General features: G+C 39.7%; 1 protein-coding gene across 1 annotated transcript in view; it reads right to left on the reverse strand.

The window, feature by feature from the left end:
* Positions 1-20,991, reverse strand: part of LOC124776645 (5-methylcytosine rRNA methyltransferase NSUN4) — a 92,648-nt gene that overhangs the window by 25,943 nt on the left and 45,714 nt on the right. Inside the window, exons 3-4 of the mRNA XM_047251733.1 lie at positions 3,595-4,093; positions 134-265 (exon numbers count right to left, since the gene is read on the reverse strand). Coding sequence (XP_047107689.1) covers positions 134-265; positions 3,595-4,093 — 631 coding nt within the window. The remainder of the gene's footprint in view (positions 1-133; positions 266-3,594; positions 4,094-20,991) is intronic.

Here is a 20,991-nt window from a genome sequence, read left to right on the forward strand (position 1 = left end):
CTTTCCACACTCTCATTATTCCATCCTGAACTTTCCACTGTCTGATATTAATAATGAGTGAAAAAACACAACTTGAAACAGTGAATTAAACAACAGGTGCTATGAAGCGTTTTTAAACTGTTTCGGGACTTACTAGGATGAAGCGTCTGCAGTATCATGTAAGACTTCCCACCCGGTGCTGCGCACATGTCCAGCACTGCATCACCAGGCTCCACACCAAGTGCCAAAATGGGCAGCAGGGATGACCCATTAAGCAAAAAGTAGTCTGCAGTTAAAAATAGTATTGTCAGTCACCAGTGCTTGCTCCATAAAAAACTAACTACAGTGCAGTGGCCAACAGAATTTACATATCAGCCTTGGATCGGTGTTTGAGCTATACAACACATAGGAATCCAGAAGTGATACACTAAGAGAGTTGTATTGAATTTGATTGGTTTATCAAATATCATTACTAGTACAAAAATGAAAATACACACGTTCATTTACTATATAACTGTACTGCATAGAGATATTCCAAGCATCAAGAGAAAACCTCCTCATCATTGTTAACCTACATCAGAAACACAGCTATAACATACAAGAAAGCCTACATCTAGTAACACTGCTAGAAACATCAAAAACCATAAAGAAAGTAGTTCAGATCAGCACACAACAAAGCTCAAGCATTCCCATAAAGCCCGCAGACTTTAAGACTGAAGCATGCACAAGTAGAGCTATAACAAAAAACAATGATTATTTTGGAAACCAAAAATTTCTTCCCTTAAAGGAAAACCAAATCAGCAGCAAATATGTCAATATACCATCTAACATATGCTAATCACATAAAGAGCATTACACCAAACTGAATAAATTAATTTGTCCTACCACACTGATGTTTTCATTTTTAAGACTATGTGTTTACAGTCATCAACAGAGTATATGTTAACATGAACATTTCCAAGAAGTTAAAACTGTATGCCAGACTGGAACAAAAGAACCAGGTTTCTCAGTAATATTCCTCAGAATATCGTAAAACTGAACTTTCCCTCAGTTCTACCTCTTAGGGGTGTTAGTATCATAGCATCAGGAGAGTGTTTCTGTGAAATTTTGACAATATGGAGAACTACTTGCAAGTTTAAACATTCAGTCAGTTCACGAGCTGTACTAGCACAGAAAAAGTATTAACATTAATAGAACAAAAAAATCAGTTCAAGTCACAACTATTTTATTTTTCATTCAATGATTAGTTTCGGGCTGAGACCCATGCTGGAAGTTCGTAAACTGTTAATATATTCCTAACAAAACACAGCGTTCATATCCCAATCTCTCACAAATGTTCATTGCAAAAGAGATGACATTTTTGCGCACAATACTTTCACAACTAACCAAGTATCTAGCAGGTGCTCCTTCACAGACATGTTTCCTGGCTGATATCCATCCACCACTCGAAGTACCTAACAAAAATGACTAGAACAGTTGTCAAAACGTGGTGCATAAAACTGAATCCACAATCATCTGATTATCTAAAAGTAGGCCATCCACTAATTACAATGGGTAAATTTTCATAAATCAGAAGATAATAATCAGACATTTTTAAAGCACTGACAAGAATTTCAATTGTGAGCACGACATTTTTAAAGAAGTGCCAAGCATTTCAAAAACCCTGAACTATAAACTAAACAATCTTAAACAGATAATTAGCTGTTTCAATCAAGCATTTATAAAGTCACACAATGCTAGTATCACCAATTCTATATTAGAAGAAGAGATAAAACTGTTAACACTTACTTCAGTAATGTATATGTAAAAAAAAAACTGTTTGCTCTGTCACTATAGAAAATAACAATGAAATTTAGCAGATAGTTTCACTTCTTTCCTTCTCATCCCATCCGGTAAGTCTCCACTGACCTGAAGTTCTGAATGACTTCTGCACTGTACTCCTTTCCCTAAACCTCCCCAGTCCTTTTCCTTCACCCCTCTTCCTTCCCCTTCAACGCTTCCGCCAGAAGTTAAATACTGTGTGTGTGTGTGTGTGTGTGTGTGTGTGTGTGTGTGTGTGTGTGTGTGTTTTCCCCTGTCATCACTTGGTGAGTAGATTTTTTTAACTATTCATTTATATTATATTATAGATAGTTTAACTTGTTAGAGATATGTGCCCTTAGACAAACATCCATATTACACACAAATGGGGAAATGGAATTTAATAATCAATTTGTTTAGTAAGGCAGAACTAAGGAATAATGTTCATGACATTGTACATATAAGGTAAGCCTGTGATGCTGAAGCATGGAGGAAAGAAAAATTTTGGGATTTTGGGAAACATGGGACTGGGGCATACAGATTAATTTAGAATAAATTGGAATGCATCAATATTAAAAGTGTAAAATCATAGTATGTGATTTAATTTATATTTTAAGAAGCCAATGAAGTATATGAAAAGTTGGAGGCAGAAGTGACACCACAATGTTGACCAATGACACTGAAGGAGCAATGAGCTGTACAGAAATTACAGCTGACAATGGGAAGGTCAGAAACAGGGCAATATAGCAGATGTTACAAATGCAGAAGTCAGGGAAAATTTATGGGTCGGGTTGGGTTATTTGGGGGAAGAGACCAAACTGTGAGGTCATCGGTCTCATCGGATTAGGGAATGAGTTCAGCTGTGCCCTTTCGAAGGAACCATCCCGGCATTTGCCTGAAGCGATTTAGGGAAATCACGGAAAATCTAAATCAGGATGGCCAAACGTGGGATTGAACCATCATCCTCCTGCATGTGAGTCCAGTGTGCTAACCACTGCGCCACCTCGCTCGGTGGAAAATATATGATATGATATATGTGACGTGGTGTTTAAACTGACAGACAAAAGTAGATTTTATATGTGGGTTTCTCTTTGAAATTGAAAGTGTATTTTCTTTTGTGTTTTGATGTTCATCTGCAGTTTTCTTTCAGAATTTGTGTAGTTGAGTTTAGTTGGAGTCACTTCAAACAAGTACTGGTCATCGTGTTTCACACGACGGCCCATCTCAATGGAAAATGTCAGTTTGTTTCTCATTAAAAACAGTTTTGCAAAAGATTTTGTTTGTCCATTCAATGTGATTATAAATTGGACTAAAGCAATATTAGTTTAAAAATTAATAGGGATGACAAAACACAAATAATAAATACTAGAGCTTCAACAATCACTGAATAGTGCTGCTGCATTGTGATAACGAGTTAGACAGGGTGGCATGGGTGAGCACATGAGGAAAATTCCTTCTGACTCACTGCTTCATGTTTTGCTGTCCTACATTACACTAACTGAGGATCCCTCTATCGAATATACACATAAAATTCCATTTTAAGAATATTAGTTTGAAAGAGGAAATAATCTGACTTTTTCTGTTGACTCTCTTTAGCTCCATATGTTTTGATTTTCTCCATCAAGGCATTCCAAAATGCAATTGAGAACATCTGGGGGTAAAAATGGCAAGGACTATGAAAACTAGAATAAGTAAGACAGAATACTGAGAAAACTAACAGCAGAAGATGAAGAAACTGACAAGGATGAAAAGATCTAGCTGAATAAATGACATTTCTTTAAGAGACTGTCTGGCATCATTACTTTCTGTACTCACTTAAAACTCCAGTTGATCCAGTTTTTGGTTCTGGAAATGGCATTACATTTCCTCTTTCAAAAGTGAATACATTCAAGTATTTAGGAAAATTGAGAGATTCTTCACTTTTAATCACAACTGGAAAGTCAGAAGCATCCTTATAGTAATTGTAATGTTGCGATTCAGGAACATAGTCATCCAGTCCCTTCAGTTGGGTAGCAGGGACAAATTCCTGGAGCGCACCAGCTGACAGTCCAATTGAGGGATCAATAATGCGTAGATTATCAATTTGGTGCCGTTCTTTGTCATAAGCTGAGTCTGCATTTTTAGCTCCAGTATGATCTCCCACTTGGCTTGATGATGCCAACTGTTCTTGTTTTGAAGATATATCCTTTTCCATCTTCCTATCCATTTCAAAAACTCTTTCCAGCCGCCTCCGTTTTGTGGTTTCAGATTTTTTTGCTTTAATTCTTTCAGCCTCAATTTCAAACAGTCTTCTTATGTTTATTGCTCCTTGATTCTGGAATAACAATAAATGAAATTATGGAAACAACTGCGATCTGAGTAAATCAACAGGTGTATTTGAGATTAAACAATGGAAAATACAATACAGTATAACAACTACAAAAATCAGGCTGCACTACTACTTACCACTGACAGGCAGTATTGAGTGGCAGGAAACACATTTAAAAATATTTTAAAAGTAAACTATAACAATATTATGAAAAGAGAAGTTGCTACACACCATATAGCGGAGATGCTAAGTCGAAGATAGACGCTACAAAAAGACTGTCACAAATATAGCTTTCGGCCAGTAAGGCCTTCATCAAAATTAGAATACACACACACACACACACACACGCAAATGCAAGTCACACACACATGACTGCAGTCTCAGGCAACTGAGGACACACTGTGTGCAGCAGCACCAGTGCATGATGGAAGTGGCGACTGGGTAGGGGTAAGGAGGAGGCTGGGGTGGGGAGGGGAAGGGATAGTAGGGTCGGGGGTGGCCGACAGTGACACGCTGTTGGGGAGTGCGCAGGGACGAGGGGGAAAGGGGGTAGGGCTGCTATGTGCAGTTAGGAGGTTAGACGGAGGGTAGCGGAGAGATGAGGGGGGGGGGATAACGGAAAAGGAGAAAGTAAAAAGATGGGGTGCAATGGAAGAATGAGGGATGTGTAGGAGTAGGAGTAATCCACTAAATTACAGGCCCATATGGTTAATGTCGATATGCAGCAGCATTTTGGAACATATACTGTGTTCAAACATTATGAATTACCTCCAAGAAAACTTCTATTGACACACAGTCAACATGGGTTTAGAAAACATCGTTCCTGTGAAACACAACTAGCTCTTTATTCACAAAAAGTGTTGAGTGCTACTGACAAGGGATTTCAGATCAGTTCCGTATTTCTGGATTTCCAGAAGGCTTTTGACACTGTACCTCACAAGCAGCTTGTAGTGAAATTGCATGCTTACGTAATATCGTCTCAGTTATGTGACTGGATTTGTGATTTCCTGTCAGAGAGGTCACAGGTCGTAGTAATTGATGGAAAGTCATAGAGTAAAACAGAAAAGATTTCTGGAATCCCCCAAGGTAGTGTTATAGGCCCTTTGCTGTTCCTTATCTATATAAACGATTTGAGAGACAATCTGAGCAGCCATCTTGGGTTGTTTGCAGATGACGCTGTCATTTATTGACTAATAAAGTCATCAGAAGATCAAAACAAATTGCAAAACGATTAAGAAAAGATATCTGAATGGTGCAAAAATTGTCAGTCGACCCTAAATAACGAAAAGTGTGAGGTCATCTACATGAGTGCTACAAGGAATTCATTAAACTTCAGTTACACGATAAATCAGTCTAATCTAAAAGCCGTAAATTCAACAAAATACCTAGGTATTACAATTACAAAGAACTTAAATTAGAAGGAACACATAGAAAATGTTGTGGGGAAGGCTAACCAAAGACTGCATTTTATTGGCAGGACACTTGAAAATGTAGCAGATCTACTAAGGAGACTACCTACACTATTCTTGTCCATCCTCTTTTAGAATACTGCTGCGTGGTGTGGGATCCTTACCAGATGGGACTGACTGAGTACATCAAAATGACTGAGTACATCAAAAAAGTTCAAAGAACGGCAGCATGTTTTGCATTATCACGAAATATGGGAGAGAGTATCACAGAAATTATACAGGATTTGGGGTGGACATAATTAAAACAAAGGCATTTTTCATTGCGACAGAATCTTCTCACGAAATCCCAATCACCAACTTTCTCCTCCGAACATGAAAATATTTTGTTGACACCGACCTACATAGGGAGAAATGATCACCGCAATAAAATAAGGGAAATCAGGGCCCATACAGAAAGATATAGGTGTTCGTTCTTTCCGCGCACTACACAAGATTGGAATAATAGAGAATTGTGAAGGTGGTTCGATGAACCCTCTGCCAGGCACTTAAATGTGATTTGCAGAGTATCCATGTAGATGTAAATAGATAGCTGTAGATGTGTAGTGCTGGAATGGGAACAGAGAAGGGGCTGGATGGAACAGGACAGTAACTAACAAAGGTTGAGGATAGCGGGGTTACAGGAACATGGGATATATTGCAGGGAAAGTTCCCACCTGTGCAATTCAGAAAAGCTGGTGCCCAGCATACCCGTTTTTCTGAACTGCACAAGTGGGAACTTTCCCTGCACAATTCAGAAAATCTGTGACCTTTTCACAATATTGTTCCATTCCATCCTGGATTTTCCATTGTTTAAAAGTAAACTAAGTTGTCGATATTGTCCTGCAGATTTAGAGAAACAAAAACATATTCGTAAGGTGCTGAAACCTGGCAGCAGTGAGTAGTGAATTCGGCAGGGGTGAGTAGTGGGGGGTACAGAAGAGGCGTGGGGCAGGAGGAGAAAGGATAACAGATTAGGGGTGGAGGCCAATGCTGTACTGTTGCCTGTAAGAGTATGCAGGGATGGACTGGGGACAAGATGGTGGGGATACCAGGTACACCATTGGGAGACAATTCTGGAGGAGAGAGAGAGAAGAGGAACTAACTGTGCATGTACAATCTGGGGAAGGCAAAAAGTATGGCATGTGTGAGGCTGGAGTGGCAGCAATGAAGGGCACAGAAGGGGGTGGAGGACATCGGCCTAGCAAAGTTCCCACCCATGCAATTGAAAAAGATCTGATATTGATGGAAAGAATCCAGATGGCAAGAGCTGAAAAGCAATAACTGAACTCAAATGTAGCATGTTGCATGGCATGCTTGGCAACTGTGTGGTCCAGCAGTCCCTTAGCCACAGTTTGGCGGAGGCCATTTAGGCAGACAGACAGCTCGTTAGTGGTCCTGGCCACATACAATCCCACACAGTGGTTGCAGCTAAATCAACAGAACACAAGACACACTGCTTTTGATAGGATAGGAAACACCGTTAAACACCTTTGACAGGACTGGAGCAGTTGTTAATGAGAGGATGTACGGGAACTGTCTTGCAATCACCACAAAAATATAGGTTGTAAAAAAGGGATGCCTTGCTGCCATGTGGGTGGTAGCTGTCAAAATGGAGGTATTGTTGGTGGTTGGTAGGTTTGATGTGGATGGAGGTACTGATGAGGCCAGACTTGAGGTGGCAGTCGAGATCACAGTAGGTGTTCATTGGGCTGAGGAGGAACTAGTGAAGTGAATGTGGGAGAAGGTATTGAAGTTCTGGGAGAATGTGGAAAGGGTGTCCTCTCCCTTGGAACAGATCACGAAGATGTCATCAATGAACCTGAACCTGGTGAGCGATTTGGGATTCTGGGTGGCTTGGAAGTTACTAAATACAGCCTTCTGAAACTCCTTCACCAAAGAAGAAAAAAGTAAATATCCCATAATTCCAATCAAGAACAGATGCCAACATGAGTAACTTAGAAGTAGTTAACCTCGGCGTAGTGAAGAGACTTAAACCATGTAATAAAAACAAGTATTCCAGTCCAGACACTAAAACATTAAGGTTCCTTTCAGAGTAAGCTGATGCAACAGCCCTACACTAACAACCATATACAACCACTTCCACGACGAAGGATCAGTACCCACAGACTGGCAAGTTCCACCAATATTCGAGCAAGGCAACAGGAGTAATCACCTTAATTACAGGACCGTATCATAAACGTTGATATGCATGAGGATTTTGCAATATATATTGTGTACAAACATTATGAATCACCTCGAAGAGAATGACCTAATGACAAACAGTTAACATGCATTTAAAAAACATGGTTCTCGTGAAACACAACCAGCTCTTCACTCACACAAAGTGTTGCATGCTACTGACAAGACATTTCAAATCAATTCCATATTTCTAGATTTCCAGGAGGCTTTTGACACTGTACCTCACAAGCGGCTTGTAATCAAATTGTATGCTTATGGAATAATGTCTCACTTATGCGACTGAATTCATCATTTCCTGTCAGAGAGGTCATAGTTCATAGTAACTGATTCATAATAACTGCCAGAAAGTCATCGAGTAAAACAGAAGTGATTTCTGGCATTCCCCAAGGTAGTGTTATAGGCCCCTTGCTGTTCCTTATCTGTATAAACGATTTGGGAGATAATCTGAGCAGCCATCTTAGGTTGTTTCCAGATGATGCTGTCATTTATCGACTAATAAAGTCATCAGAAGATCAAAACAAACTGCAAAACAATTTAGAAAAGATATCTGAATGGTGCGAAAATTGGCAGTTGACCCTAAATAGTGAAAAGTGTGAGATCATCCACACAAGTACTAAAAGCAATCCGTTAAACTTTGGTTACACGATAAATCAGTCAAATCTAATGGCCATAAATTCAACTAAATACCTAGGAATTATAATTACGAACAACTTAAATTAGAAGGAACACATAGAAAAAAATTTTTTTTTGGGGGGGGGGGGGAGGCTAACCAAAGACTGAGTTTTATTGGCAGGACACTTAGAAAATGTAGCAGATCTACTAAGGAGACTGCCCACACTAGGCTTGTCTGTCCTCTTTTAGAATACTGCTGTGCAGTGTGGGATCCTTACCAGATAGGATTGATGGAGAACATCAAAAAAGTTCAAAGAAGGGTAGCACGTTTTGTATTATCATGAAATATGGGAGAGAGCATCACTGAAATGATACAGGATTTGGGTTGGACTTTATTGAAAGAAAGACTTTTTTGCTGCGACGGAATCTTCTCACGAAATACAATCACCAACTTTCTCCTCCAAATGCAAAAATATTTTGTTGACACCGACCTACATAGCGAGAAACAATCACCACAATCAAATGAGGGAAATCAGAGCTCGTATGGAAAGACATAGGTGTTCGTTCTTTCCGCATGCTATATGAGATTGGAATAATAGAGAATTGTGAAGGTGGTTCAATGAACCCTCTGCCAGGCACTTAAATGTGATTTGCAGAGTATCCATATAGATGTAGATGTAGAGGGAACATCCAATTGTACCAATTATTATGCTTTCTTCCCATTCCACTCACATATGGAGCATGGAAAGACTGACTGCTTCAATACCTTTTTGTGAGCTTAGTTTATGTCTGTCTTCAAGAGTCTGCCAGTTCAGTTACTTCAGCATCTCTGTGACACTATCCCACAGGCAAACAAACATGTGACTATTCATGCTGTGCTTCTCTGTATATGTTCAATATCCCCTGCCAATCATAAATGGCATGCATCCTATACACTTGAGCAATATTCTAGAATGGGTAATTTGTAAGCAATCTCCTTGGTGAACTTATTGCATTTCCTCATTATTCACCAACAAGTTGAAGTCTCCCACCAGTTTCATCCATAACAGCCTATGTAATCATTCTTTTCATATCCCTTCAATATTATTGAATTTTCCTAATCCATTAGCTTATTGACAAAGTGAAAAATGAATGTCTATATACCATGGGCATCACCACTTTTTGGGGCACTCTGGATGCTTGAGACCATGTATTTCAGTGGCACTTAGAATTCCTAAAGCATGCCTGTTTAAGCCTAGATTAAAACATCCTTTGTGATTACCAAGAGTAAAAAAGTTACAATATTTAAATTTACCAAAAGTGTGTGTATAATCATTATGAATTATGTATTATGTCCTAAACAATCATGAGAACTGTTTCACAATGAATATTTTTTCAAACTAAAACCTACTTTATTTGTATTGGAAATGTAAATAATTACCCTTTATATACATGATTTTATTTGTTCATTTTTCAAACATTAAAAATAAATGTATAAACACAAACTGAAAACTATGAAACTAAGAATGAAAATGTAAGAAGTTAAAAAGTCACAAACAATAATTAAATATGGTATCATGAACATTAGGTAAAATAATCCTACAAAGTCTATCCTAATGTGAGCCAAATGCATTTCTCCTTTTGTGAAAATTGGATGTAAATATTCTATCAATATTTCTTAAGTCTATTTGATCCAACAGTAACTCGTGCACACTGCAAACTTCTACTTCATAGAGCAGTAAACCTGTGTTCTGCTTCACTACTGGAAGCTAGGCATACAAGCATTTGTATTACCAATGTTTCAAACATTGATTTCTAGGTATGGAGGTACCACATCCTGCCCTTTTTTCTCCAACAACACTTTTTCCGAGGAAACCTATTTCTTCATGCCAGGTTGATCAAGTATTCCATATCCACACCCTTGGCAGCCATATAAATAATTCCAAAATATCCCTGTTGATAAAGGGATAGAAATTCATGTAGATCCAGGCCCTCGGACAATTGCTAAGGAACTTTTTTTTTTCTTAGGAGTTGCAGCTGTTGTAAGTCGAGCTTGAATATCTTAACATTACATTCTTCGTATTAGAAAGAAAACTTTTCATTCATCCTGAGAACACATGTCCACCCTAGCAGTGAAGCCCATGCTATACGCATCTGTATGTAACCTAATGTCTCTTAGCTTATTCTCATGATTCCTACATGAGATATACAAAGGTGGCAGCAGAATGTTTGCACAGTCTTCTTCAAACACAGGTTCTTTACATCCACCCAAGAGTATTTTGCAGGAAAAATGTCTTTCTTCTGAGGATTCCAATTTATGTTCCTCGAGCATTTAAGCTATACATCTGCATGGGCTACAGGTACTCTTTACAATCATAGCAGCAAGTTTCTCAATTTGTTTGATGTATGTTGTTATGCTTACTTGATAAGGACTTCAAACAATTGAACAGTATTCTACAATTTGTTGCACTAGCATCTTGCAATCAATTTTGCAGAATCCTTCCAACAAATATAATGTCTCCAGTCACATTCCCTAATACTGATTTTATACTGGTCCTTAGAATTTATTCACTCTAGTTACTTGTATGGTGTGGCATGTTCAAGATGTTCAACACTAATCTTGCACTGAGATATAGGTATTAACTTGCATTTATCTACACTTAAAGAGAGCTGCCATTCACTACACCAAGCAGAAATTTTGTACAGTATTTCTGCATTTCCTTTCAGTCATCAAACAACAATGTTTTCCTGTAGACAACCTTACCATCATTCAACGATCTCATGGAGCTGCTGATCCTACCTGATGAATTGTTTGTGTGCACTGGGCACATTAGAGAGCCCATTACATTTCCTTGGAGACACACCTAACATTATTTTCATTTCTGTAGAACACTAATCATCATCCAGTATAATGTGCTGGATTCTACTAGCCAAATATTCAAATGTTTGCAATGTACTCTGTATAATGGTATCTTAATTAGTAACCTATAATGTGGTATAATGTCAAACACCTTTCAGAAATCCACTTGTTCACCTGCATCTATTGGTTGCTAGATGTCATTATGAATAAAGCAAGCTGTATTTCATATGAGGAGTTCTTCCCAAATCCATTCTCTTTCTTTGAAATAAACTTGTTTTCTTCCAGGAACACCAGAACATTTTAGCTTAAAAATGATCTAGAATACTGCAACCAATGAGCGTGAGTGATATTGACCTGTAATTCTGTGAGTCTGATTTTTTATCCTTTTTGTAAAAAGGAGTGACTTGTGCCTTTCTTCATTCAGACAGGACTAATCATTGTCCAAGAGATTATAAAAAATAAAAAAATTGTTGGGAAATGAGTTAGTTCTGCAGTGTATTTGTGGTTCTGTCAGGGCCTGGTGTCTAGTTTGCTTTAAATAGTCTTCATTCTTTTGTTTCAATAGCAGGGATACTAATGTCATTACCTCTCATATTTTAACCTACATGGTTGTCAAACTTTGATGTGGAAGTATACTCTTGTGCAAATCCATTGTTAAATGTGGAATTTAATATTTCTGCTTTCTGTCTACTGTATTCAGTGTTAACACTAGACAGATCCACAAGACACAGAATGGAAGTTTTGAACCAGTTCATTGACCCTATAATGACCTCAACTTCTTAAGATTTTCTGTCAGCTCTTTTGCCAGAATCTGACTATGAAAATTATTTCCAGCATCACACACAGTGTTTCTTACAAAGATGCGAGTTGCTATTCACTTGTCTCTGTCAATTTCCTGCAGTCTCTTTTGTAGTGATAATATAGCACTCTCTGTATTTGCAATATTCTCTGAATGGTACCATTAAATCAGGATGAGTCTTTGCAGTCTTTTACTCCTGTACTTGTAACAAATTTGCCTATATCACAGTTTGTAACATGTTTCGGCTTTAACCACAACTGTTATGTATTTGCCAGACCTGAACTAATTTTTCTCAGTTCATCCTTTAAGTTGATAGTGACACACTATCAGTTCAACCAAATGCATACCGTCCTAGCTTTCCTGATGACCATTTGGCCTTCAATGACCATTGTTTCTGTACTAGCATATGGTCATTAATCCAGCTCTCATTAGTCACATTCTGGAAAAGATAAGGTCTGTTTGTAGCAAAGAGGATTAATTTGTAGCCAGGAGCTCTAAAATATTTCTTTCATGTGTGGGTTATTAGAATAGTTGGTTGAGGCAGTTGTCAGACAATGTATTCAGTATTATTTCACAAGACTCATTGTCCTTACTGCCAATAATGTATGCATGGTTTTTCTCAGTCAGTGTTAGTCAGTTTAAAGTCTCCACCCACTGCTACTGTATGTTTGAGGTGTTTCCATGCAATACAGTTTAGGTTATCTTTGAATGATTCTATGACTGTTACAACTCAATTTGGTGGTCTACCTCCACTGACCCTGACTTCTCTTGTCCATGTTAGTTTGCATTAGAATTCAGTTTGAATCTCGCTAGACTTGATGTTTTGATATAGCGGAGATGCTGAGTCGCAGAGAGGCACAACTGGCATAGTTGTGCCTATCTGCAACTCAGCATCTCCACTATATGGTGAATAGCAACTTTCCTTCTCGTAATATTGTTACATTCCATTCTGAATTTTCCATCATTTGATAGACTTGATGTTCATCTTTTACTACAGTAACACTGACCTTTTCCATGATCTTTCTTACGGCATCTTTCTTGATGATTTGTGTCACTTTGCCAAATTTAGGTATTACACTATAATCTCAACATCTCTATAATCTTAAGAACTTCATGGCTTCGCTCTCTTATTGCATATCTTGTTGAACCTACTGACACATGCTGTCAAAATAATTATAAACAGTTTTTGAAAGGTTTCCAACTTATACAGGGTGTTACAAAAAGGTACAGCCAAACTTTCAGGGAACATTCCTCACACACAAAGAAAGAAAATATGTTATGTGGACATGTGTCCGGAAATGCTTACTTGCCATGTTAGAGCTCATTTTATTACTTCTCTTCAAATCACATTAATCATGGAATGGAAACACACAGAAACAGAACGTACCACTGTGACTTCAAACACTTTGTTACAGGAAATGTTCAAAATGTCCTCCGTTAGTGAGGATACATGCATCCACCCTCCGTCGCATGGAATCCCTGATGCGCTGATGCAGCCCTGGAGAATGGCGTATTGTATCACAGCCGTCCACAGTACGAGCATGAAGAGTCTCTACATTTGGTACAGGGGTTGCGCAGACAAGAGCTTTCAAATGCCCCCATAAATGAAAGTCAAGAGGGTTGAGGTCAGGAGAGCATGGAGGCCATGGAATTGGTCCACCTCTACCAATCCATTGGGCACCGAATCTGTTGTTGAGAAGCGTACGAACACTTCAACTGAAATATGCAGGAGCTCCATCGTGCATGAACCACATGTTGTGTCGTACTTGTAAAGGCACATGTTCTAGCAGCACAGTTAGAGTATCCCATATGAAATCATGGCGGTGAATCGAGGAAGTACAGTACATACTGACGAAACTAAAATGAGCTCTAACATGGAAATTAAGCATTTCCGGACACATGTCCACATAACATCTTTTCTTTATTTGTGTCTGAGGAATGTTTCCTGAAAGTTTGGCCGTACCTTTTTGTAACACCCTGTATAAGCAGGGAACATATAGCTTATTATATGCTGAACAAATAACAGTTTGATACTGGTACAGCTCGAGCTCTGCCTAGAGCCCACAATGGCTTCAGAAAAGGAAGAGGAACATATGACAATCACACAATATTGACATGTGATATTGGGACAGTCATTGCACTTGTACTGATGAGCAATCCCTCTCAAAATATACCGAGGGTCTCAATGAGGCCTTTGCAGATCGTAACTACCCTCCCAACCTTGTACAAAAACAGATCTCCCATGCCTTATCTTCCCAGTCACCCAACACTTCCCAAAGTCCCACCGTCCAGCCACAGAGGTACATTCCCCTCATGATTCAGTACCACTCAGAACAAAGCAACTGAATTACATTCTCCACCGGGGTTTCAACTACCTCTCACCGTGCTCTGAAACGAGGAATGTCCTACCCACAATCCTTCCCCACCCCTCCTACAGTGGTATTCCACCGACCACCAAACCTAAGTGGTACACCACCAACCACCAAACCTACACAATATCCTCGTCCATACCTACACAACCTCTGTTTCCAACCCCTTTCCTCATTGGTCATATCCCTGTAACAGACCTATATGCAAGACCTGCCCCATACATCCTCCCACTGCTCCAGTCCGGTCACAAATTCACTTATCCCATCAAAGGTAGGGCTATCAGTGAAAACCAGTCATGTGATCTACAAGCTAAGCTGCAATCACTGGGCTGCATTCTACGCGGATATGAGAACCACCAAGCTGTCTGTCCGCATGAATGGCCACTGACAAACTGTGGCCAAGAAACAACTGGACCACCCTGTTCGTGAGCACGTCACCTGACACGATGTCGTTCATTTCAATTACTGCTTCACAGCCTGTGCCACCTGGATCCTTCCTACCAACCCCAGCTTTTCTGAATTGTGCAGGTGGGAACTCTCGCTGCAATATATCCTATGTTCCCGTAACCCTCCTGGCCCCAACCTCCGTTAGTCATTGCCCTTAACCATTTAGCCCCTTCCCTGTTCCCATTCCAGCACTACACAGCCATTATCTCACCAACACACCCAGTCTTTTTACTTCTCACCTTTTCTTCTACCCCATCTTCCCTCTCTCCCCCACCTACAGTCCAACCTCCCAACTGCTCCTAGCTGCCCTACTCTCCACCTCATCCCTGCATGCTCACAGTACCACTTTGCCATTTCCCACCCATATCCAGCTATCCCTCCCCCTCCTTGCCCCAGCCACCTCTTTACACTCACCCGGTTGTCTCTCCCATAATGCGCTGCTGCTCCCAGTCTGGTTCCAGCTGCCAGAGTGTGTGGTCTCTCGTGTGTGTGTGTGTGTGTGTGTGTGTGTGTGTGTGTGTGTGTGTGTGTGTGCGCGCGTGCGTGCGTGGGTGTGTGTGTGTGTTTGGCTATTTTTGGAAAAAAGCTAACTTTCTGAGTCTTTTTGTTGTGTTTCCCTGCAATTCAGCATCTCCACTATATGGTGTGTAACAACTACCCTTTTCATTGTATTTCTACATGAAACATTTCCACCTAACACCACGACAAGAGATAATCATTTTTCGTACACTGAAGCATAAGTAGTGGGGAGAACTGCTGATACCCTCCTTATCTTCATCCTCAATTAAATTACAATAATGTTAACGCTCACCAAATGAGACAAAATACACTGCTGCAGCATTAGAATCTGTATCAGACCAATGCCTTCAGCACTGAATAATTCTCTGCTTTTGGATGCAGTAAACTTGGCTTTTCATGTCTGATATTAGTTTCTAATGGATAACTTTATGTAGTGAACAATCCAAACTTTTGCACACCCCAATTGTTCAGAAATTAGCTTAGCCGAGGAAGCTTCTTTGGACCAAACAGACGTACCAGCATTTACAAATTCCTGATTCCCCTTGGCTATGCAACATCTATCTATTCACCCAATGTGAAACACCAAACAGTAACAAATTATTTAGCATTAAAATAGTCACTTAAGAGGTCAAAAATAAAATGTCCAAATGTCCAAGCACAGCCGTCACATATCAGTCTTTACTTAAATTCCCCAGTAATAAGGAGGTACAACTATGTTCATGTTATGAATATAATTCAGAAGATAGTTCAGCTACAGTGATACAGAAATTCAGCAAGTTTTCTCTGGATTCCAGTGTGGAAGATATACAAGAAATGAGTAAGTGAACATGCTTGCATGGAATGCAACACATTCTGGGCATTTATTTAACATCAGTTTCTATGTGTCCAGCTGCATCCCTGAGGGCATATAACAAGTGGAAAGAGGAGCATGAAGAAACACAATGACAAAGAGACTGCCTCTATTATAAACAAGTGGAAAAAGGATTGAAAGGAAAAACAATAACAGAGAGACTGCCAGTTCCTTCTGAGAAATCTTGATTTATAAATTGGACATGCAATGGAGGACACCTAATGTTGAATCATACAGATGTGCTACCATGTGGAAACACCCCCAGTCACCTCCGCACAATAGGAGTCAGAAATTCCCCAATTTACTAGTGTGAATCACATCAGAAGGTTACATAAATCACATATTCTTCATGCTCATGTTATATATGAGTGGTATGGCTATCAGCGGGTCATTACGTACAAGAGACTGAGCACTTAAAAACACTGTTTCCTACTAGTGCCACTGTCTTTCGTCATGAATTGTCACCACTTTTTTAAGGAACTATTACCTACATACATAAATGAAATCAACATATTTCAGGAGACATTTTTTTTACTAGTTTTATATATTGCATAATCTTTATTTTACATATGCAAGCAAATAATCTGAAAGTTACGTTACAATATGACTAGTACAGTATATCTGTATTATTCTTTACTTTTTCTTTTCTTCAATAATGTAAAAGAACTGCATTTGTCATCTGTTGTTATGATTTGATAAGTGCTCTGCATATAACTGGACAAATTTGTTTCAATCATTAGCTGTACCATTTATGTAATACTGTGCTAGACACATGGTATGGACACCAAATAAAATGAGTAATAGCAATAATAATGATGAAGGCTTCGGTCCTTGTGGTCCAAAATGTAAATTATTATTATTATTATTATTATTATTATTGTTGTTGTTGTTGTTGTTGCTTCAATGGTTCATGGGTGCCGCAACTGATCACATCGTGAAAGCTGCACAATATTTCAATGGGATGGCTTCTCGTCATCTTCAGATGCTTACTGACGTGTTGCTACAATGGCTCGCCAATACGTACACTGACTCACTAGAAAAGTGCAGGCGCCAAGGGTTGAGGCTGTAATGTCATCGTAGACAGTTTAAGAGTGCGGACTTCTGTGCTGACGCGGATTCATTCGTCTGCGGACAATGATGCCTTAGTACTGCCAATGTTGGTTCCCATGCCTTACTGAGTTGGAATCCCGTTTCTCTACTGATCAGGTCGTGACTTATACAAGGTGGAGCACAGTAAATTGCTTTTTTTAGAAGTCATGTTGTGGCGGCACTATTGGTCGAATAGAGGGGAGAGTGGGCCTGGTTTACAGTGACAAACAGGAAGTTTGTATTCAATTGTTGTTCAGTTGCGATAATGCAGTGGATATGTGAGGAGCACTCATTTTGTGCTGAAGTGTATTTCTCTAATTCCCACTCGTTCATTGCAGTGCACCATGCTTTTTGTTTGCAATTTTCAGTAATCCCTTGCAATCGTGTTCCTGGACACCAAACAATTTTAAATTGGGTAATGCAATCAGAACAACAGGTGGATGCGTCATCTGTCTGCAGAGGGCCTGAGAGAAGCGTTACAACAACACAAAGTGTCGAAAGAGTTAGAGCAGCAGTACTGCAATCTATGAAACACTCAGCTCAAAAACACACACTTGCTCTTGGCATTTCAAGACATTCTCTCCACCGGATTCTTCATAATGAACTGATTTTTCACCCATATAAAATATGTGTGGTCCAGCAATTGTCAGTACGGGATTATGTAACATGAAGAACATCTTGTGAAGATATGCTTACAACCACACCCCATGTTCTTTTCTGATGAGCCACATTTTCACCTCAGTGGGTGTGTAAACAAAGAGAACATGCGGTACTCGAGTGACACTAACCCCACACAAATTCAACAGAGACACCTGCACTCAGGCTACGTCACTGTGTGGTGTGCCATATCACAAGCAGGCATCATTAGCCCTAATTTTTTCCAGGAAAATCATCGTGCTGTAACTGTGAATTTGGATCATTACTTAACTATGCTGTAAGAGTTGCTCCAGCCAGCTTTTGAGCCAATACAATTACAGGATACTTGAATCACCGGACTTAGCCCCATGCAATTTTTTTTTCTTTGGGATTATCTGAATTCAAAGGTGTATTGCAACCGTCCCAATACCCTGGAAGACCTACAGAACAATACTGACTGAGGCTGAAATTGCATAATTACCAGAAGACATGCTAGAAAGAGTGCATGAGAATTTCAGAAAATGACTGCGGCAGTGTATGGTTTGTGAAGGTAGACATTTGACGGATATACTGTTTAAACCATGTAATTAGAAACATCCAACATGAGAAAAATAAAAATGTAAGTTTCTAAGTGTTCAATATTTTTTTTAATTTCATTCCCAAATCAGCACTTTACTGCACTCCACCCTGTACGAATTTTGACTGCTGCTTTAATGATGAGTCCCAGTACGTGGAAATGAACGAAAGGATCTTTGTCTCTCTGTAGTGCATGCTGTGTCCTGTGTCAAGACAGTGTTCAGCCACAGGAGACACTTTTGGCTGACACAGTCTGGTGTGACGTCTATGATCAGCACATCTATCCTTAACAGTGTGACATGTTTGGTCAATGTATGATCTCCCAAACTGGCATGGGATTTTATGTATCCCTGGTCTCCTTATACCTAGGTTGTCTTTAACAGAGCCCAGCATAGTTTGCACTTGTGCTGGAGGGCGGAAGACACATTTTATTTGATGTTTTTTGTACAGCCTGCCAATCTTGAAGGACATGCCACCAACACACGGTAGAAAAACCATCCTTGTTTAAAAAATTCTAGAAACTCTATTTAAAAACAAAATTGGAAAGAAACTAAAGACAGTCCATAATCCCACTTTGCCTATGTCTATCAGATCATCTTAGTGTGGCATACTGACAGAAACCGTACAGATCTTGGAAAAAGCATATATCTTTATATCTTTGTATTGTATTTTCTGTTCTTTTTGTATGTCAAAGACTGACTGGATTCAGTAATACTGTTTATGGAAGCTCAAGAAACTTTATTTAAGATCGAAACTGAGAATAACACCATTGTAGCTAGTATTCTCTAAAGTACTGAAACTATTTTCATTTTCACACTTCACTTGAGAAACAGAATATCATAAACTCAGAGGCTTGGTTGGTTGGTTGGTTGGTTGATTTGGAGGCGGCGAGCAAACAGCGAGGTCACCAGTCACATCAGATTAGGGAAGCATGGGGAAGGAAGTCTACCGTGCCCTTTCAGAGGAACCATCCCGACACTTACCTGAAATGATTTCGGGAAATCTTGGAAAATCTAAATAAGGATGGCCAGACGCAGGTTTGAACAGTGGTCCTCCTGAACCCAAGTCCAGTGTGCAAACCAATGCGCCACCTTGCTCGGTATATCTCAGATGGAATACACAGCAATGACAACATGGTTCTTGCCGACAGAAGCATTTCTTTTTGTCATTTGTGTTGGCTCGCAAGTGAATGCAGTTGTTGGTTCTTCCCCCTCCTTGTCAATTACGAGTTGTAACCAGTGTACACATTTGACTACAATGTCAACATTATCAAGCTTCTAAATTTCAGTACTTTTTTGAAGCAATCTCCATTTGCTAATCATTATTCCAAATACACATTCTACCACTTGCTGAGTCCTAGAAAGCCATTTGTTGAAAGTAGTATGCTTTGGTCCAAGTTTTGACACTGGAAATTATCTAATCAGGTAAGTCTTCAGTCCAGATGCCTCGTGACTGACTCGTTGTTGGCCATCTATTAGACATTACTCAGTTGCAGTGGATGAGCTTCAGTGGTCAGCCATAGTCACATGACCTTACGGACAACCTGTTAGTCAGACAAATACAGCACCAGTGGGTGTTCTGGCTTAAGAGTGTGGAGTTGCACCAACATATGCTATGGAGCTTGTTGTGGGGAAGAGTTGGTGTTGTTTCATTTACCACTAATGCTTTCATAGATTTAAGTGCAGCTTATGACAGTGTCTGAAGACCCAGGCTGCAGTACAAACTAATTTGGAAAATTCCATGCAGTAGCACATTCATCTCATTGTATTCTCACAGGAAGGACTTTTAAAGTGATTACCAGAGAAAAGATTAGCTCTGGCAAAACACTTAACAAGCAGCTGCCACAGGGCTAAGTCCTCACCCCGCTCTTCTTCAATAATTATATTTCTAACTATATTTATACATATATCTAAAAACAAAGATGATGTGACTTACCAAACGAAAGCGCTGACAGGTCGATAGACACACAAACAAACACAAACATACACACAAAATTCAAGCTTTCGCAACAAACTGTTGCCTCATCAGGAAAGAGGGAAGGAGAGGGAAAGACGAAAGGATGTGGGTTTTAAGGGAGAGGGTAAGGAGTCATTCCAATCCCGGGAGCGGAAAGACTTACCTTAGGGGGAAAAAAGGTGTACACGATCAAAGGCAGAGCCATGTGTGAAAGCACCCACGTGATTTACCAACTGACCTGCCTACACTGTGATGCATTCTATGTGGGAATGACCAGCAACAAACTGTCCATTCGCATGAATGGACACAGGCAGACAGTGTTTGTTGGTAATGAGGATCACCCTGTGGCTAAACATGCCTTGGTGCACAGCCAGCACATCTTGGCACAGTGTTACACCGTCCGGGTTATCTGGATACTTCCCACCAACACCAACCTATCCGAACTCCGGAGATGGGAACTTGCTCTTCAATATATCCTCTCTTCCCGTTACCCACCAGGCCTCAATCTCCGCTAATTTCAAGTTGCCACCACTCATACCTCACCTGTCATTCAACAACATCTTTG

Source organism: Schistocerca piceifrons, chromosome 2 (genome assembly GCF_021461385.2).
Source record: "Schistocerca piceifrons isolate TAMUIC-IGC-003096 chromosome 2, iqSchPice1.1, whole genome shotgun sequence".
In the NCBI taxonomy this organism is placed as follows: domain Eukaryota; kingdom Metazoa; phylum Arthropoda; class Insecta; order Orthoptera; family Acrididae; genus Schistocerca; species Schistocerca piceifrons.